The sequence below is a fragment of the Anas acuta genome, chromosome 10 (assembly GCF_963932015.1).
Source record: "Anas acuta chromosome 10, bAnaAcu1.1, whole genome shotgun sequence".
Lineage (NCBI taxonomy): Eukaryota > Metazoa > Chordata > Aves > Anseriformes > Anatidae > Anas > Anas acuta.
In genome coordinates, this window is record NC_088988.1 from 10851757 (window position 1) to 10872749 (window position 20993).

The window sequence follows — 20993 nt, forward strand, 5'->3', positions numbered from 1 at the left end:
GGTCATCTCAAACTATATTTCATTTTCATTTCCTTCTGACTTATTTCTTCTGCCCAGATTTTGTCCTGTTTTTATAGCAGACCTGTCTCCTGGGTAGCTGGAAACCTGGGGGTTCAAACCTTGTTTCATCACTAATTTTAAACAACATAGACAGTTCTGATGTCCTTGGATGGGAGACCAAACCATTTCAGAAACAGCGTCCTAGGACTTCATAAATGCAAACTGACAAAATGAACGAGAAATCTTGGAAATAAACAGTGCTACTGATAGCAAATCAACTCTTCTAAATGGTGAGGGGGTGCAGAGTGGTTTGGTTTGGCTTTCCAAAGAAGTAGTGCTGAGTTTGAACTCTGGTAAATGCTTATAAGTTTCATTGTTTCCGATTTTCTTAATTTCAGTCTGAAAACTTGAAAAGCCATGCACTTTGGAAACATAAATAATCAGCTCATTTTATTAAGCATCTTGAAAATAGTAATAGCATGAGTTAGCATAAACCAGCAAAGTACCCAAGCTTGTTATTTCCAAACACTGTGCTTAGACTCAGCTAAATTAAAAAATAGCTGAATTGATATTTTAAGAAAAGGGAAAGAAATATTTGTTTCTGGGTGGTGTCTTCACATGCCTAGCCTTCAGCTTTGAAGAGATTTCTATTTTTATCACAGAATTAAAATACTTGGAATTAAAAATAAGCCGACAAACTTTTTTTGTACTACTGCTGGTAGATCTTGTTGCATTAAAGCAATTTCTTACAGTAAACTCTGCCAGAAACCAGTAGGATACGTCTGTGTGTTTGTTCACTGTGGACACAGCTAGTTACCAAGCAACACATTAAGATTTAAGACGACTATTACAAAAGGTACCGAAATCCTGTACATATTTTGAGTACATACAGAAGGAATGCCTCCCCTTAGCGCTCGGGCTCCCAATAGAAGATTAAAGACCTTTTTCTTAACTGGTCCCAAGCCATTGTGCAGTAGTTGTGCCCACCCCAGGAAACATACTTGAATACCATTTTTTGCTTTTAAATTCGACATGAGTTTGTTGACTTTAATGAAACTTAAGGATATCTTTGTATTTGCTAGAACAGAGACAAAGCCATTTAGAGATGTAATGACACTGTGCTAATACAGGTAACATTAACTACAGCAGAATTTTGCTAGCACAGATTTACAACCAGAATGTAAACTTGAGTGCCTGACTGATTTCTGATCACAGTGCTGTGAAACCTACAAGAGCAGCAAACTTTGTGCGTGTCCCATATATATCTGCATCCAAAATACGGTTTGCGTAAGAGCACAGGCAATGGCAGCAGAGCTTATAGGAGATTTCTATTCAACCTCTTCCTCTAACCTGACATATACCACAACAGTTTCGGGGTAGCTTGTTGCTATTCCTTTCATATTTTCTTGTTTTAAATATGCACTGCCAGGTGTCACCCCGAGTCCCTTTACTGCTACAGAGTCCTGGGGTAAGCACGGCTCACTTGCAGGTTCTGGCAGCCACAGCTGAGAGTTGAAAGGGCCCCAATGCATGTAAAGACATTTTGAATTCACAATATTCACTTTGCTGAATGTACGTGCATTAAAGGAGGAATGTTTTTTGCAGCAAAAAGCTGCAGAATGATCCCAGGCGAGGTGAGCAGGGAGGTGCCACAGCGAGGTGGGGGTCAGGGAGCCAGTGCCAGCTTCCAGGCTGGTCTCTTCCGCTGGCACTATCTCACAAAGAAGTTCCTTCTGTGCCCTTGGACGAGTGTACTGTGCAACTCCTGAAATTGCATACCATTGCATCTTTCTAATTAGGCAACTGGGCAAATGATGATACTTCCATGAAGACTGAAAACTTTCAGGAACAGACAGGAAGAGGCTTTCCTGCTGGGCAGCAATTGCTGATAAATTTTCCAGACTGTTCAATAAATCTGTTCACCATGCTCATACACAATGAGCCAGACAAATAGAGATTTAAAAATATATATATTTTTTCCATGACACAAGTTATGCTTGGTGCAAGGGTCCCTGCCACTGGACTGAGCAGGACTGAAGAGCCTGGGCTGGCAAAAAGCGTCATACTGTCCTCGTCTGACCCACAGTATTCCCTGACACAGCTGAACTCTTTGGCTGGTATTAAAGCTAGGCTGGTGAGCTGCAGAGCAGCGTTTTGTAATTGCTTTTCTTCTTGATAAATACTGAAGATTATTGCAGGTGCAGAGGGCACGGGAGAGCTGTCCCAGAGGCACAACTGTCTCTAGTAAGATTTCTCAGCCAAGGAACAAACATTAAACCAGTTGCATGATCTGGCATCTGCCTCTTGAGCTGCAACTGGGATGTCTTGTTTTACTATCAGTTGCTTTTCAGAACATCAGGAGTTATCTGCTGGTGATCAGGCAAATGGTGTGCTAGAGAAGACCCCCACCCTACCCCCAGCATGCCTGCAGGGCTGGGCATTAGGACCTACATCAGATTTAACAACACCTCTGTGCTGCTTTCAGGTAAACTTCCAGGTCTGGATACTGAGGCCCAAAGAGCACAGAAAACAGACATAAGACAGTCAGATAACAAGGGCTAATAGAGCACAAAGCTGCACTATTTATAGTGTGCAGTGCTGCACTTTCTTTCCAGGGCAACCCAGGCATTTTAGAAACAAGAGGGGTTTCCTTTCCATCCCTCTCAGAGCACCAAGGTAGGTTTGGGGTTCAGTTTCTCTTTGGAAATTAGCAGACGGTGCAAAGCCTTCTCTTAACACCACATTAGTGTTCTGCTTCAAGCGTCCTTTATATACTAAATGCCCACAGGCAAGGGGCCCCCTCGTCTCATCTGGCAGCACTGCCCTACTGTGAATGCTGCTCTAGGTGCCCGGGACAAGAGCAGAAAGGGAAGGTGGAATATGAAGCTCCAAGGTGACTGGTTGTAATCCCTGCGTGGCCCCAGCCCTACCACCACACACACTGCATGGCAGTGTGCTGGAGCTCACACTGTGTTACTCCTGTGACAAAGTCCCCAGGAAAATGCCTCCTACTCCCTAGCAGAAGGCTTTTCGCAGTATTTCTGCCTTATCTGTGGTATTCATTGCAGCACATAGAGGGGGCATGGCAGGCTGAGGTTTGCTCTCCAGGGTAATGAAATGCAGCCCACATATCCCCACACTGGCAAGAGAAGAGGAGAACAAGTCAGAAGTTAAGGAAGTAGAGAAATCAGACCAAGTACAAGAGTCAGAACAGAGGAGCAGGAAATAAAGCAGTGGACTGTGAGCTTGAAAAGAGCAGACAGAGCCTGCAGCCGGTGAAAGGATTAGCAGAATAAAAGGAGTTCTCAATTCAAAACAACAAAAATCCTATCATACAGGCTTTAACTTCTCCTTTGATATAAACACATTGCAGCAGCACTACTCAAATAAAATGGAACAGAACCAAGCACTAGCAGCACGCCTGTCTTCTTTGTTACTTACATGAGGCTGCCTCCCGGCCTCCCCTCACCACGTAAGGACCAAGGACCATAAGGACCGTAGTGCAGGTCTGCCCTCCGCACAGGTCGGTGCAGGAAGGCGCCGTGTGGGTGGGCACAACCAGCTCTCCTTTCCAGTGCTAAACCAGGCTCTGCAGTTTTGAACAATTTGTAATTTTGAGCAATTTGTAAATTGGTCATATTCAGTGTGTGCCTACGTACTCAGGGCAGTTCCCAAATGATGCTTGTCAGTTACAGAACGGGATCAGGGTGTTTGCAGGGCTGTTTTTGGTTGAGGTAGCATTTGCCTGTAAGTACTATACTGATCATAGCCCACATCACATCTTTTGCAGCGAGGTCATTTACAGTCCTGGTGCGCCCTTCCTGCAAGTACAGTCAGTACCTGTCAGTGTCGCCTCCTTTGAATGTTATTCAAGTGACAGATTATTTTGTGAAGACTGTTAGCAAAATGGCTTTAAAAGCTTGAAGTTTTTCTTGTTTAACCCTCTTCTGTATAAGAAAAGCAATTGTCACATTATGACTAATTTTACAAGAAGATAAAAGTGCATCCTTTTTCAGAAAGGGATAATTTTAAACTGCCACATTTTCTGTTTTAAAATTATTGGGCAGAGGTTGGACTATTAATGGTTTGAGCGTGGTCAGCCTTTTACAGCAAGCAGCAGCATGCAGGTAAACAGCAAAACCTGCAGCCCCAAAAATGCACCTTGTCTTTGAGGCTACTAGTGGAGAGTAATTCCAAACTAATCATCTTTATTAAACAATCTGCACAATTTAAGCTAGAGCCGAATGTGCAGCTTGTATCTTTTGAAGAACTTTTCCAGTGGCCCCAGAGCAGCAAGAGGCCCGGGATGCTCCACGCTGTGGGTTGTGCCTCCTCCACAAGGCTGAGGGGCTGAGAGCTCCCCGCACCACCAGGCTACAAAAGCACTCAACTCAGCGAGAGCTTTTATAGGCTGAGGATAGAGGTTTTCACAAGTTTGTTCTGACTGCTCCCCTCTAGACCGTGGATTGCAACGCGGCTGCCTACCGCCCACCAAAATCAGCCCCGCGCAGCGCGGGCAGCACCCGAGAAGAGCTCCTTGTGCTCCTCGCTTCCCTCTCGACCCAAGCAGGCGGCCTCGCATCCACCTAAACCCGCGGCGAGCGGAGGGGTGCTGCTCTCAGGGAAGGCTCCGCGCCGCCGCCTTGCGGACGGGGCGAACCCCGGGGGAAGCCCGCGGGCAGCCGCAGCGCCCGGCCCGAGATCGCCCGGCCCGGGGCCGCCGGGGCACGGCCGGGCCGCTCCGGCCGCCAGGGGGCACGGGAGGGCCGGCAGCGGGGCTGGCAGCGGGGCTGGGAGCGAGCCCAGGCGGCGGCGCCCTCAGGGCCCGGCTGCGGATCCAGGAGAGCCTCGAGTCCCGCAGAGCGGAGCCGTATTTTGGTTACTCGGGAGGCGAACAGCTCCCTTACCAGCCCGCGATAGGCTGAGGGGAACGCTTCTGCCGGTGTTTTTGAGCAGCCTGGTTTTAAGGAGCTTTAAAGTTGGGTGTAGGGTAAGCAGATTACGAGTTGGTAACCCAGCCAAATCCACCTGGAATGCTGGAATCAGCTTGTGATCGCTGGTCCTGTTCTTACTTGCTAGGAATTTGAACCAGTCAGGTTTTAAGATCATTTAATTTTGTTAAATACCACTCCCCGTAGACATTAAATTAACACTGTTATTTTATAGCCATTTTTCATTTTTTTCCAAGTGTATTAGCAGAGGAGCCATAACTCATTTTCCACTAGTACAACAGTTACATATTTTTCCTCACATATGAAATTAAACAGTTATTAGTTTAATGCCAGGCTCTATAGATTCTTTTATTCTTCAACCATTCTTCATTAAGAGTTTTCCGAATGCTATTTAAAAGCAAAGAAGTTCAAGGCTGTTCCATGAAATCTGTAAAACCCTGCCACATCGCCTAACTTCATGCTTGACAAGAGGTCAAGAAAAGGCATGCTGTGCTGTGTTTAATTCAGCAGCATCCCTATACTTAGTAAATTCTTGAGCCTGGATGCTCTGTTGATTCAGAACTTCACCCACCCTTTGTATTTCAGAAGTGGGGGCATTTATGTATTAAAGGCTGCACTGCTGCCAACGTGCTGGAGAGGAGCAGGGCAGATGCCGAGCAGTCCACTGTGCACATCCACACCATTAATGGCCTGAGGCCAGCCTCAGGGACCCATCCGCCTTGTGCCCAGGGCAGAGAGTGGCACGGGTATTCCCTGGAACCACAGGAGCCCACAGGACTGCTCATACCGTGACAACATTTCTGGTTAGCACCACAACCGTGTCACTTCTTGGCTGGTTGTGTAGGTGTGTCATGTCCTGAGCTCACAGACGGCAATGATGATCCAAACCAGTCACTAATGTCCTCAATTATGAGTGCTTAACTCCTCAGAGCCAATTAGTAGCTAACAATTATCTGGACTGGAGGGCTGCTTAGTGTAGTGGTTTTCTGCTAAATAAATAAATAACCCACAGTGAGTTACACCATCACCATTACTGATGCAATCCACATCATATTTAGATTCAATGTAAATTTGTAAAGCACAATTCCTCTCATCTAAGCCTTTTTTTTCTTTTAAACAGTAATCTCAAATCTTTACAATATTCCTTATTCAGGTAAAACAGGTTTATTAACTCAAAGGAGAAGGCAAAGCTTCAACACTTGTTCCTAAGAGCTCTCTCAAGCAATGGCAGACAGTTGTCCTGTTGGACTGAGTAATGTCTGCTTCGACCCAGGAGTCCTGAAAGGATGGGCAGGGTTTCAATTATTCTTCTGTTCACAGCTGTCAATGAACGCTGTCTTTGTCTACTATCGAGGATATAGTATACCAATATATCTAAAGAAAGCTGTAACTGAAACCAGATTGGTTTCAAACATTTTATTTAAAGTCTTTAAAATGTCATTTTCCATGACTCCATAAAAAAAAAGAAGAAACTGATAATTAATGGCTTACATTCCCTACCTCAGCACTGGGAAAGGATGCTGGGTTTGCCCTTCATAGGCGAGACACCCAGACCATCTGTTACAACTGTGGCCATGGAGCACCCAATCTACAGCTGGGGAATATAGTCCTTAATGATGTTGACTGCAGCGTTTGAGAAGAAATTGCCTCTTCCTAATTCCTGCTCTGATTCAATACCCATGGGACATGCCTGCACAACACTGAGGGAAGCAGGATGCCCGGCTGATGCCAGTTTCCCTCTGTCAGTGCTACCTGCTAGAGGCTGCATTCGAACACTGCATCCTCGCCACTTCTTCACCTGCACCACGCTGCTGAGTGCTGCACTACCCACGCTGAGCTTGGATTATGCTCTCCTGACAACAATAAGCGGCACTCAATGAAAGCCAGAGTCTGGCACAATTTATGCTTGTGAACCATACACAATTTTTCGGAAACGCTGCCTGCTGCAATCCTTCACTGAAAAACTAGTCACATAGTGATTTACCTGACTGCAGCAAAAAAGCGCAGATTTTTTTCCCCTTTTTTTTGGACAATATTTCACTTTTTAGAGGAAAGAAATGCTTATACAAATTTCTAGTTGACTTTACAGACCCATTCAGAATTTCAGATATATAATATAGATCCATAATGAAAAGCACAAGCAGTAAAAATGCACGAGTGATATTTTGTTTGGTAACCACACAGGAAATTGCTTAGTTTTATCAGAAATATGGTCTCTAAATACAATCAGTAAGCTCTTTCCTAAAGAACTGCTGAATACTTTCAACAGGCTGCAAGATCCATTATTTTTACAGCCTGCATGGATTGTGTGCTGCAGATAAATAAAAGATGCCCTAAGGACTTTGCACTCCAAGTGACTGCACAAAGTATCCCAGATCCCTTTATTTCTCACAAGGGCTGTCACATTTAGGGTTTTATTTCAACATACAGTTCCTGAAGTGTTTTAATGAGAATTCAGCTTTTGTCTAAAAGTTGAGTTTCAGCCCCCATAGTTACATGGGAAAACATCAAAACCCAATCACAAATTGACTCTTGTAGTTCAAAAGCCAGAGGCACAAAAAAAAAAAAAAAAAAAAAACTTGGATTTTCCAGTAGAGTCCCTTGCCTTAATGTCTAACCAGCACCATGGTTCTGGAGCAGTGCACATCTGGCACTTTCGTTCCTTCTGTGTGGCACTGCAGCAGCAGCACATAACACATTGCCCAGAAATCAGTGTTAAACACAGGAAAGATCCCCTCCATGCACTTGGACTAATACTACCTAAAATCACAGACCACCCGCGAAACCATTAACACACCGGTTCAAAACCCAGTTTTAAAGGCAAAGGGGATTGCCTTTCCTAGACTACTAGCAATATCCACCAAGGAGTGATTCCCTTTAGCTGTTTGAGGACCCACAGCATTATCCCATCCCAATGAGCCCCCAGAATGCCAAGCCACAATGTGCACAGCTCACGGCCATGCTACAACAGTTGTTTTGTTTTCAGCAGTACTCCACTGGGCTCGGTGTCACCAGCAGGCCCCCTCGGTCACCGTGGCTCTGCCCGCCTGGGCTGTGAATGCCCCTCACAAAGGACAGTCAGAGTTCTGCCATCTCAGACAGAACTCCCCAGCAGCCACTTACAGCACTGCATTCAAAGTGCAGCTGGGAAAAGACTTTCTCAATATTAAAAAAATCCTATATTATAGGGCTTATTTTTCCCCTCTATCTGCATCCTATTACATCACTATAGCCAGCTGCAGCAGTATGCATTCTTTCCCATATACAGCATGTCATTTTGTCATCTCTCATATCTAGGTTGTTGCCTTTTTTTTTTTTCCTTTCACAATAATTCTTGAAGTGATGTTATTCCATGAGAACCACAGCTTTTGTTTAAGAAGTATGCCCTTAACCCTCATGGGTGTTTTAGAAAATTTCCTTAATCTGAACCATGAAGCCTTAAAAAAAAATACAAAACCCAGAAGGCAAGTAAAATAGCCTGAAATAAAACTTCTTTAAGATCTTATGATTCAATCCAGTATCACGATGTTTTGTGTTGTGTTTTTTTTTTTTTTTTTAAACAATACTGAGAGTGGTTTCCATATCCTAGAAAAATAGGAAAGGAAAAAAAAAAAAGAAAAGAAAAGTGGGAAGAAATGGCTGTGTTTCTTTACCTCTCCAGTCAAGTTAACGCATCTCAGCAGTGCTGCGCGGGCGAGTGAAAACAGCCCCAGGGCTGAGGGGATGCATGCGATCAGCAGCACTGCAGCAGATCACCGAAGGTCTCACTGACTTTGGCAGTGCTGCAGGGGTCATTTTTTCACACAAGTGAGCAGCTCCCAGCCAATTATATGGGCCAATTTCTCTAAGTTAAGAACAAAAAGGCTTTTCTTTAATGTCAAGTAGGCGTAGCTGTGAGGTCTACCTTTCTTCTCTCCCCTATCACAGAACATTGTTGTTATGAATAAACAAAAAATAAATTAATGGAATTTGTCAAGTTCAGAGCTCACAAAATCTCCTTTACAAATTCGCAACTGACTCCAGAAAGAGGATTTTGTTCCAAGGGTTGGTATTTTTGCAGGATGTCCTTTCACGACTCAGTGGTACTACAGAACACAGCACTGGGCTGAAGGCAGTTTCTGTCCTGCAGAAAACTGATGCTTGTTTAAGGTTAGGAATTTGAGAGAGCTGAGCAGGTAACTATCACATTTTTTTTTCCTTTATTATTAGCAGAAATATTTTCACAAATTAGTGTTCTTTTTCTCATTTTTGTTCTTCGTGCCACTTACTCTTTACTTGAGGCTGTAATCATTTTTGGTACACTACCTTCTGTCATGCTTGAGAAGTGGATAATTTCAGTCAAGACTAAAGAACAAGATCTTATGGAACTTCAGCAAATACTTTTTTTCCCTTGTAAAATAATACAGCAGGAGGAAGCATTTTATTATATGGAAGAGGCCAGAATTGTTCCACTCAGTCCCAGCAAGGCAAGAGGAAGAACAGGCAAGTGCTCAGCCCAGCTGACCCAGATTCACCTCCATCGTCCTGTACAAGAGTGGATGTCAAGATAAAAACCCTGGGAAAGCCAAAGCAATTGCCAAACACAGTAACGGGTCTGAGAAGAGACTTCACTTGGTCTGCTGGTTCATACATGAATTATGAACTCTGTTAGCCTCAGTCAGGATTTTAACTTGAGCGAGTCTAAAAGCATGCTTTTGATTTGTGGCCAAGACCAAAAACTTCTGTACTCTTTGCCTTAAGCCACTAGTGCCACTCACAGGGACAGCGGAAGGTCAGAGGCCGAGAACATTAACAAAGGCACCCAGGTGTGGTGGCAGGTACCCAAGGCAGAAATGCTGGATGTTATTTATATACTTCTCTGAAGGAGTTTCTACACTTAATGTAAGAACTACAGAAGCAATATAGAAACAGAGCGTTTAGTGCCAGGCAGTCTTTCACTGGTTTGGGTGACAGCAGAAGTATTCCTGTTGCACATGTTGGAAGCGTCCTGTATATGCAATATCACACTGCATAATATTAAAAAAGGCTAAAAATATTTCTTCTGCTATTGCCACTGCAGTAACATACATGCCTTACCCTGAACAAAGCAATTAAACAGAAGTGCTACATTGTGATTGTCTTCTGGTATGTTCTTTATCATCATTTGTCCGTTCTCAATAGGCTGCCCCTGCTTCTTCTCACAGCATAGCTCAGCAAGTGCAAAAAAGCCATCGTCTCTTGCACTTTTTACTCAAATTTCAGCTCCTGGCAAATCATACCTGCTCAGTCACATCCTACACTCCTGGACACATTCAGGGGTAAAGTCTTCCTTTCAGACATGTTTGCTGTAAGTCCCAGCCCTTAATTTCCATCACACTTCACCTACCCCACTTCAAATGGCTCAGCCTCTCTCTATCCTCTACTTTTGTAGCTGGTGGAATGCACTGAGCACCTGCAGCAAGCGAGGGGTGCACAGCAACACAAGTGTGCATTCACCAGCTTTGCCCAAGGAATTGTGCTACGTGAATGCATCAGCCTTTCTGTTGCCTTGATCTGAAGGTGGGGGGCACATTGCCCACATGGGAAGCTCATGATTCAGCCTTGGTAGTTGAGGTGGTGTTTGTTGTGGTTGCTTAGTGCTGGTTTGTGGGAATTGGTCACACAGCTTCCCAGTACCTGGCTGATATCTCCCAGTCAGGATTAAGGCTGTATTACTTCCAACAAGAGTTTATATATATAAACATATATATATATATATATATTCATGGATCTAAATATCTTATTCTGTATTATAAGATATTATAAGCCAAGACATGAATACATGTGATTTAAGCATTAGTTTCCTTTAGGTTTCAATAGGTAGTTTTGCTGCAAGAAGTTCTAGGAAAGGCCACAAAGGAGTGGAAAGAGTGACTGTTTTACAAGAAGAAATTCCTTTTTTTCACATATTCACTTCTTAGAGGAAAAATAAATAAATAAATAAATAAATAAATGTAGTGAGTATCAGGAATACCAGCAGTAGTAAAGCTGGAACAAATTATCCCTGACACAGTGAGTTCAGTAATGCCTCTCTCCCGGCACCACACAGCCAGTTTTGTTCTCGCTGTGGAATTGCTCTCCAAATTACCTTCAGTTCTTGCTGACCAGGGTTTGCTTAGAAATACCTATTTGTGGGTAAAGCGTTTGCCTTACTGCTAAATCTGCTGGCCTAAGAACAAGGTACCTCCTTAAAATTCTGCTTCTCATCAGGCAGTTTCTGGCATCTCATCTTCTTGAAGCGTTTCAGCATCTCCGCCATATCTATTTTTAAACACATCTACACTGAGTGAAGTGAAGGTACTTCCCAGGCACATTGCCACATCCATGGCACGTTTCCATAAGAACATTTTGTTGTCAGAAGGGGCGTAGCACTTCCACTCCGGCTGATACAACTTTCGCACATGTTGCGTGAGCAAAATAATAGGAAATCCTAATGAGTTTGGAGCAGAGTTTTGCCTTATAACATACTCATTGATGAAGGACATTAGATTTTTAAATATAACTACTTAATTTAACCAAAAAATTCAGTGAATGTTTGCATGAAATGAGCCTCCAGAAGGCTGCCAGTTCCTCCTGTCCTGCTCCTACAGATGGCTATACCTCAAATTAACCTTGACTAAATGACATACTGGCTATTCCTGGTGTAGCGCAGCCTCGTGCACAAGGAGGGCTGTGTTGGAGGCCTTTTCGTAGCAGGAGGGTGTTACTCCAAGATGTGCCATGCCACAGATCTCTCCTCTCCTCAGCTCTTTGGGTCCAAACCACAGGTTTTTTTCTCCTGTCAGCAAGCTCTCTGCCACCCAGTGCTCAGGCTCACGGTGCTGAGCAATGCCCTCTCCTTGGGATGGAAACCCAAAGCACAGAGCGAGTCAGGGCTTTGTCAAGGCCAAGTGCGCACATCTAAAAGCACACCGAGCTGCCAACTTTCTGTCTGTGCGTTTAGACTGCACTTTATCACTGCTGCCACCTTGTCGCTGTGGTTGCACCTCACCAGCACTCAACTCTCCCTCCCCTGGGTTCAGTGTCATGGCCTGATGACACTGCTTCCAGCCACTGATCTCTCCATTTCCCCACTCTTTCCAGCCCACCACAGATCTTCCCATTACAGCCAAAGTACCTGAGCAGGTAGAGAAAACTCAGGCATGACAACAGCCTGAAAGTGCTCAGGGACCTCCAGAGATGGATACTGCACTACACGTGAGCTTGAAGATTTTCTCAATTTCTTGTCCGTTACCAGTTGGAATACCATGCTGTGGTGGGATTTTCTCCTTTCTACACGTAATGAAACAATTATAAGGTGACAAAAATCATACGGAGGTGGAAACACTTGCACACAGCTTACTGAAGGATGGGCATTTGCATTCACTGCTTGCTACCAAAAGGCACAGGAGCTACCTGAACACGGGAGTGCTGAGCAGGGGCTCAGCTGTGGGGTGTTCAGGCAGTTCAGCACTGGGGTTGCCAGAGCAGGAATGCTGTCCCATCCCAAGCAGGAAGTTAAAACCTACAGATCTATTGGGGTGAGCAGCAGAATGTCCCCAATTCAATATATTCCCCAAAATACCACTGGCTCCCTCCAAAACGGCATTGTTTCCAGGTGCATTTTGAAAAGTAGAGAAACACTGGTGTTGTGCTGGCAGGCAGGGGATCACTTTTAAGTGTCCTTGTAACTTAAGGTCTTCCTTCATACATATGAGTAGTATGCAGTGCTACAAGGGATTTCATCAGGACAGTTTTTAAGCTCCTAGGCAGTTATTTCTTTTTCAGCTTCAATTCAGGGGTTGCTGCAGCTCTTGAACCGGGCACAACTAGTCTTCCAGAAATGCTTATTTGTTTTTAGAGAGTTGTGACACTTCAGTCACCAGTAGAAACTATGACCAAAAAAACCACATACAATTTATCAGGTATTATGCTTTAGCAATACATTAACTCTTCATCTGTCTTCTTGAAAGATTTGCCTACTCCATTCCAGCCATGTAGCTTCCCAGTATGGAAGGCCCAGAACAAATCTGTTAACTCTGAAAATCATGGGGCAACTCAATCGCATCAGGACATTCCTTCAGCACAAGCTGCTGTGATTCCTCATCTGATTTTTTTTAATATATTTTTTTTAACGCATAGAAAGCACTTCTGGTCCCAAAAGCAAACCCAAGCACCCATCAAGGGAGTCTGTTTCCTCATACAGAATCAGGGAGGAGCAGAATTATACAAACCAAGAAAGATGTCCATTCTAAAACTCGTAGGTCTCAGAGGGAAAGGAAAGGGAAGGGCAGGGCAGATGTGCCCGTTCCAGTCCTGGCACTGCTCCTGCCTGCATCCCATCTGAGTGACCTGCAGTTTGTGATTACTCCCTTCCCTGTTATTTACACAAGAGTTAAATTTGGACATCCTCCTGCTCAGCCACCGGAGAAGCTCACTGCAGGAGGAAGCAGCCGGCCTGGCCCCCCACCTTTCTTTCCGCTCCATTACTGGCTGGGCACATCCTCCTGCCGCAGCCCTCACTCTCTGGAGGGTAAGGAAGGAAGGAAGAGCATAGGCAGGAAGAGGTGGGTGTTGTATTTCCCTTGCATAGCTCCCTGCATCTTCCCGGTTTGTCTTATTCGTTCCTGTCTCTCCATACACAATCCATGGTGCCAGAAGAGTGTCCCTGCACCCCTCCCTGGGGCGGGCTGAGGAGGTTCACACAGCTGCACTTAGTTACCCAGTATCAAAAGGACAGTGGTACCCAACAAGTGACACCAGGAGGGAAGGTGCTGGCCAACGGATTGAGCATCGTTAGCAGGCAGGTGAGCCAGCTACAGACATGGCTTGCTGAGCCCTTTAACAGTACCTCAGCAAATCTTTTCTTCTTTTAACGTGGCTTTCAGGTACTACGTAAGATTTAATGACATCACTTCAAAGGTGTTATCAACATTTTGGTGATATTTAGTGTTTTTCTTCAAAAGACAGCTGCGACTCTCAACTTTCATCTAAAGAGAAAGTGATTGTGGCCTTCCTCTGGCAGCAGAAGGACTCTTGAAAAGGTGAACAGGGGTATCCTTAAAGCTTACTGATTAAAATGAAAACTTGAAAAGAAGTCTGGTCAATGTCATGACTTTTTAAACTGATTTTACAACTTGTGGGGTGTCTGCATCAGTTTCTTTAATCTGCACCAGTACTTCCTTTCTACTGAGCAGGGACAACGCTACTTTCAGCTGCTGCACCACAGATGAAGCAGCCTGGGGGCACTTTGTAGCTGGGTTCAGTTGTAATGTTGAAAAGACTGCTTTTATTCCTGACATAGCACCAGTAAGGAGCTGTGGCCTTCCACAAACTGACACACCAGTGAATAGAAAAGGCACAGCAAGTGTCCAGCCACATCATCCCAAGACTGTATCTTTGTTGAATTATATATTATTGCATTTCGTTCGATTCTCTGGTTTGTCATTACAGTGCTACACTAACACTTTATTACCCAGGGAATAGTTTCACCCGTGGTGAAACCCTCAGGCAACAAGCAGCCTATTGCTTCATGAAGCCTGAAACCCTCTGGGTCCTCCAGCAGGGATCTGCGAGCTGCAGAGCTCCCCCATGGCCACTCACCCTCCCTCTTTTTCCAGGAAGCAGCCACCTGCTTATCAGTTGCAGGAGATGTCTATTTTCTACCCTAATTTCATTTTAAACCACAGATAGATTATCTGCCTCAACACACGTGCTGCAAACCCATAGCTACATACAAGCACAACCAGATGGGTTCTTTGCACTCACAGAAGCTGCTTTCAGAAATGCAAGAACAGAATTGAAGCAAAACGCAGCAAAATTTGGAAAGCCTGAATGCATTTATGGAACGTGCTATCCGCTGCGAGCTGAGAAGAACTTAAAAGCAGAGGGGAGGAAGCAAACTTAGATTTGCTGACACACAGGTTCAAAGACTGCAGAGAAACTCATTTAGATGCCAATAACTCATTAACAACTGGTATCCAGTTCTTGGTTTGGATTGACTTTTTTTTTTTTTTTTTGTAACTGTACTGATAAGAAATGCAGTTCAACAGCATAGGCTGAAAGTCAGTTTTGCAAGTGAGGCTTTTAATACCAACTCATAAGGGAAGAAAAGCCTCAGCTGAGTTCTATGACATAAGGTCTTCATGCCCTTTTGGGAAAGAGTGTTATTTAGATGTTGCTCAAAAAATCCCCAGTCTGTCCAACACCAAGAAGTCCCCCTCCATAATCTGAGCAGTTATGAGGCCTCGCCTCATGCAGGGCAGCTCCCGCTGCTCCTGGAGGACGACCATGCCCTGACCCCACACACACAAAGAGCGTCTGCGACACCCAGCACCCCCTCAGCTCATGTGCTGACCGAACAAAATCAGAAGGACAAAGTCCACATTGTCCCACATTGCAGTCACACCACAATATCCCCCTAAGATCTAGGGGCAATGACTAAGCAGCACATGTATTGAAAACATTAAATGTTAATAGATTTCTAATATTTCCAGACTTTGAAGTGACTTTTCCAAGCACAACCTTTAATTTGCCCTTGTGACGAGAGCCCCTCTTAGCCCCTACATTATAAATAATCCTACTTACAGAAAAAAAAAAATGAACTCTCATCCTCAGAAGGAGATGAAAAATCTTTATCAAAAAGACATTTTTAACTCCCTTCAATAAAATATTTGGGCATAGCAGGTGGCAGCAGGCAGTTTTTCAAGCTGCCTGAATTCATGCCACAAAACCTCTAAACACAGATGTTCACCATATCTCTGAAGTGCTTCAGCAGATCTGAGTACACTCTTACCCTGCCTCATTTCTGATAAACGGCAGCATTTTCCCCAGAGTTTAATCAGATAAAATAAGCAAGTGAAACCTGGTAAAGAGGTGTTGGGGTGGGAGATGGGGTGCAATGTTTGAGTTTGTTTGCCTTTACAGAATATATAACGAGTTTCTCACTCACTTATCTCACTGCAAACCCTTGTTCCTTCCAGGTAACATCATTGGTTCTGGGATCTTTATTTCACCCAAAGGGGTTTTGGAGCACACCGGCTCGGTGGGACTCGCTCTCATTATTTGGGTGCTCGGCGGTGGGGTCGCTGCCCTTGGATCACTGTGTTACGCTGAGCTAGGAGTTACAATCCCCAAGTCAGGAGGGGACTATTCCTACGTCACTGAGATTTTTGGTGGGTTAGCTGGGTAAGTACCATATCTCTTCAGTCATTTGAAAACACATTTGCATTAAGTATTTAGTGAGGAAAAGACATCTGATGTGGAAGAAACAGAACATTTGTCAATAACATGCTTTTGTAACGTCATCCTTTCTGTTCTCACTCGAAATACCCCATCGCCCCTATGCAGGGCTCCTGATTCTGCCTTCAGACTGAACACAACGGATGCTTCCACTTTCCTCTCCGACTTAATCAAATCAATGACAGTGAACAACACTATAAGCAAAGCTGTGTCCACATGACATTCCTGTGTGCAAGCCATGAGTGCAAGCACGTTTTGTTTGAGGAGCTTCGCACACCAGGGTTAGCAGGCTGGAGCTGCTTCCCATAAATCAAAGCCCTCCATTAGCTGGTGGTGAGAAGGCAGCAAATAATGCTATGGCACTACACTGCAAGACCTTCCTGCAGCAGAATACAGAAAGTTTCTCAAGAAGGAATTTTGCCCACAGAAGTGGCCTGGGAACAGATGCCAGCTTGTAGCTCTGCTTCCTCAGCTGCAGCTGCACAAAGTACCAAGCCTTGTAAATGCAAACGGGGGGATGCTAACTCAGGGAATGGCTTCTCTTTGAAAACACAGCTAAGAGTAGTGCAGCTAAACAAGAAAGGGACAAGTGGAAAGAGGTCATCTTGTATATTTTACTGTGCATTTAACAAGGAACCTTAAATTGTCCCCCTGTACTCACCACTCAGTAGAGGAACACCAAAATGTTGTGGCCAGTTCATTAATTCACAAGTAATGGCTGCATGGCTGGGCTCCACGTCACATGCAATGTGGTGGTGTTGCATTTGCAAAAATAAATAAATAAATAAATAAACACGGTAACTGCAAACTAGAGAAAGCAAACCAGATAGAAAACAAGCTCACCACAGTTTGGCTAGCTGCTGAAGACTGGGACAGGCATAATGCAAGCAGGCAGTCACCCTGTCCCACAAGCTGTACCCTTGCTCATGCCTGCCACGGTGCAACACCACCTGCACACCCTGCAAAGCCAGCACCTGAAGACCTGCTGGATGACAAGGCATTTTCCTGATACTTGTAATCTTGAGCCACTGCCTTATAGTGGTTCAGCAGCACCATCACAAGCACTCTGTTTTCTACTCCAGAAGCGCACGTGCCCCCCAGCACTCATCGGTGGGTCTGAGCTGAAAGCAGGGCTTTGGGAACCTGCACATCACCCCCCAGAAAAAGAAATGCTCCATTCTCCAAAGTTCATTTTTGTCTTCTGATCCAATCCTTCTACAGTGGAGTATCCAGTTTAGCACACACAAGTTTAGTCCATCTGCCAAAGAAATTTCTGAGACCCTTCCAATGACAAGTCTGGCTGGTTTGGTCTATTCGGGCAGAAGACATTTACCACAGGAGCATGAGATGTACCCAACCAGACCCCAACATCTCCTCTTGCTTTTCTTGTCTTATCCCTAACCTTCCTGCACACAAAATCCACAGCACCACCGCAAACCTGTTTTCCCTCATTAGGTATAAGGAACAAGGAAGAACTGTTTGATCATAGCAGCCTTCAGAGTACTTGGTGCCGCATGTTCTGTGCCTAGCAGTACTGGCGTTTGGTTGTGCAGGGGACAGGAGGTGGGGATGGAAATTGTAATGCTGCTAAGTGGGATGTAAGAAGATGAAGAGAATTAAAGAGACACAGGTGGGAGAGAGGCATTCCCAAAGTGCAGAAGCTCTGGCTGCATGGCTGGGCTCCACGTCAGAGCACAGTGCATGAAATGCTGTGCAGCGGCAGGGAAACGCATGCGCAGGTTGTCCTGCAGTCGGGACGCAGCACCTACCCCAAACGCAGAAGAAAAGGCAATGAGAAAGTCTGGGAGCACATTTGGAAGACCAGATTAAAGACCCAGAGGTCTTTAAAAAGGGTTGGAACACGCACCAGGGCTGCACCCATGGGTTACTGCTAGTACCCCAGCGGCACATGGGAGCCGGGGGCCTTTGGCTGCTCTCACCTCTGCACAAGCTCAGCCTTCCCAGCAGCACGTCCAGGGAGAAGGATGAGACAAGTTCTTCTTGCTCCAGGCTCTGGGCTGATACCAGAGAACAGACTTTCCACTTTTAGCTTTGTTTGGAAGCATCTTGGTTTTAAATAGCATTTGTACACGGGCAAACTAAGCGCAGGGAACTTGTCACATCCCATGCTGTGAAGCAGTGTAACAGCACAGTTCATTTGCTTGCATAGGTACTTGCACGGTTATGCAGATCAGAAAACTAACTTTACCCAAAATAGTAAGTTTAATAGGTGTAGTTGCAAAAGAAAACAACAAAGTTCAGCTTCATGAAAAACCCACTAGTGTATTTCTGATAAATACAACTTCCTTTTGGATGCTCAGCAATAGCATTGCAACTAATGTAGCTTTCACCAGCACTGATTGATGACTGAACATACACCCTTACTATAAAATCATTAAGTGTTGAAGTCAGCAGAGAGCTCTAACCCAAAGCTTTGATAAATGTTACTTCAAACCACAAGTAAAACACACTTCAAATGTACTTCTGTATTTCCTTTTTGTTGTTGTTGCACAATCTAAAGTTTCCAAAGACAATAATTCTTTCAGCAACATGGGATAATATGAATAATGTTCAAACTAGCTCAAACTTTCTTGAACTTATTCAGCTTCTCCTACAATAGGCTGATCTGAGCAGCAGTTTCTATCACAAATTGTATTATTTTGTTAATAACACCCAAGTACCATACACTCTGCCTTTCTGGTTTTATAGGCTGCTCTGACACTATGATACATCTAATGTGACATCATTTTGGGAGCACAGGCACATCCCAAATATCTATTTGAGAACTGGTTTCACTAACTCCACTGGACTCTATTAGAGATGCAGATCAATCCATGCTGTTCATTGCTTTCCACGGGTGAGCAAATTAGCATGCAGGGGTGTCTGCATAAAACACACATCTGGTCCAGGAAGGATTGGCACTTCCAGAGGAATACCACTGCTTCCTAAAAGCAGGAAGCCCCACAACAGATTGTCACTTATTGCAGAGCATTTATAAAATGAGGGGGGGTAAAAAACATCTAATTAGAGACATTGTCTAGTACACATCCAAATTGATGGGAGGATAGCCATTAACTTCAATGGACTTTGGACCAGATTCAACACCGAAGAGCACAGCAGAGGCCGTCCAGCTAGCATTTACGCTCATTACGCGAGCAGGGTTTGCTCAGAAGCACGCAGGCAGGAGGCTGCTTTAGCAGCCCTTTGGCCATCAGCACACGCAGCAGCTCAGATTTCCCACGCAAACTGCAACACTCAGAGTTCCCGAGCAGGAGAATCACAAGAACAGCTACATCTTCCTTTTTTCTGTACATTCAGCTGTCTTGAGCCTTTTTCTAAAGGTCTGGCAGCCTCTTAGTCAGAGATGAGAGAAAACAACTTCTCAGGTTCTGGTAGTACTGTAAATTACTGAGTAATTGGGAAAGCTTATCAGAAAGGGCTCAGCCCCAATGCCCTCAGCCACAACTCAGGGCAGTAATTCCACCCTTTCTGTTTGAACAGCCAGGCCGAGCTACCCTGCAGGTGCCAGGACATTTCCCTGCTTCAAACTGGGCTTTGGGCTTCCAGCACCAGGCACGCTACCTTTGCACACCCATCCAGGGCTGCCATGGACAGAAAGCACACCCTGAACTATGGGGCTTGCAGCTCGATTTGTCAGCTTGCGCACACTCTGATAGTGAGAACATCTGAAACTTAGGGCTGAGATTTCTTGCAGACATAACTGCATTACTTTATTTAATTGCAGCAAATCTGAAACAGTTGTTCTTCACTAGGGAAATCCTGTTCTTAAGTCTTCCAACACAAGGTAGGAATAAAAGGTGGTACTTTAAAAGCAACCATTTCCTAGCAGGCTCCAAGGGTTGGGTATTCACATCCATACTGATTCCTACCCACCAGCCATAGCACACCCCATGTCATGCCACCAGCGTAACACCAGGACATACAGCTCCAGACAGATGGGCCAGCCATGGCAGCCTGCACCTGGGGCAAACCACAGGAACAAGGTGAGGGCACAGCAGAGTTGCCCAGCTCCAATATTATCTGAGAGACCAGCATTGATAGCTTTTTATCAGAACTAGGCTTTGCTTAAGACTTACCTGACAAAATAAGATAGCATTGGGCTTACATCTTAGACAAGCTTGCTTCTTATTTTAATGCCATCTCTCATCCGAGCTTCTTGTTTGACAGTGCAACTTTGTGACCTTCTGCTAAAATTCTGCATTTACTTTAATTGCTGTTATCAGTCCTGCATGTATTTCAATTCAGCATGAAACAAATTGACTGTCAGAAATCTACTGAATTATTCACATTCTCATTAAACTGTATTCCACCAGATACCAACTTTAATGTACTTTATATTACAACATAGAAGTAAGTGCCAATTTTGGCTGAAATACTGTTTTCAGAATAATTCTTCACACTGCACATTTTTAACTGAATTCAGCTCTCTGTTCTACACAGACTGTATGGGAAGAAGATGAAAGCCATAGGGAGGAAAGAGGGGGTTCTACCCCAAAAAGCCACCACCTGTGTGGCTCTGACAGATCCCAACCAGCTGCAGGTGATGCCTCTGGGGCACACACAGCTGGGGCTCATTCAAGGGCAATAAGGTCTGAGCTTAAATTCACCCAGCACCACCAGAACACTAACACAAATGATCACTGCAGTCTTTAAGACAACATAAGTAGTCCTCAGTGATGTAACCAAGCAGGTTCCTGTGCTGTCCCCAGCACCCAGGCTCCTGCTGGGTGAGCAGAGTCTGCAGAGCTGCCCCAGCCTGACTTTGTCACCCTTCGCACTGCA

At 44.8% G+C, this 20993-nt stretch overlaps 1 protein-coding gene across 2 annotated transcripts in view; it reads left to right on the top strand.

The window, feature by feature from the left end:
* SLC7A10 (solute carrier family 7 member 10) overlaps positions 1 to 20993 on the top strand; it is a 42128-nt gene that overhangs the window by 7601 nt on the left and 13534 nt on the right. For both annotated transcript variants that reach the window (XM_068693592.1, XM_068693591.1), the window contains exon 2: positions 15932 to 16136. In XM_068693592.1, coding sequence (XP_068549693.1) covers positions 15932 to 16136 — 205 coding nt within the window. The remainder of the gene's footprint in view (positions 1 to 15931; positions 16137 to 20993) is intronic.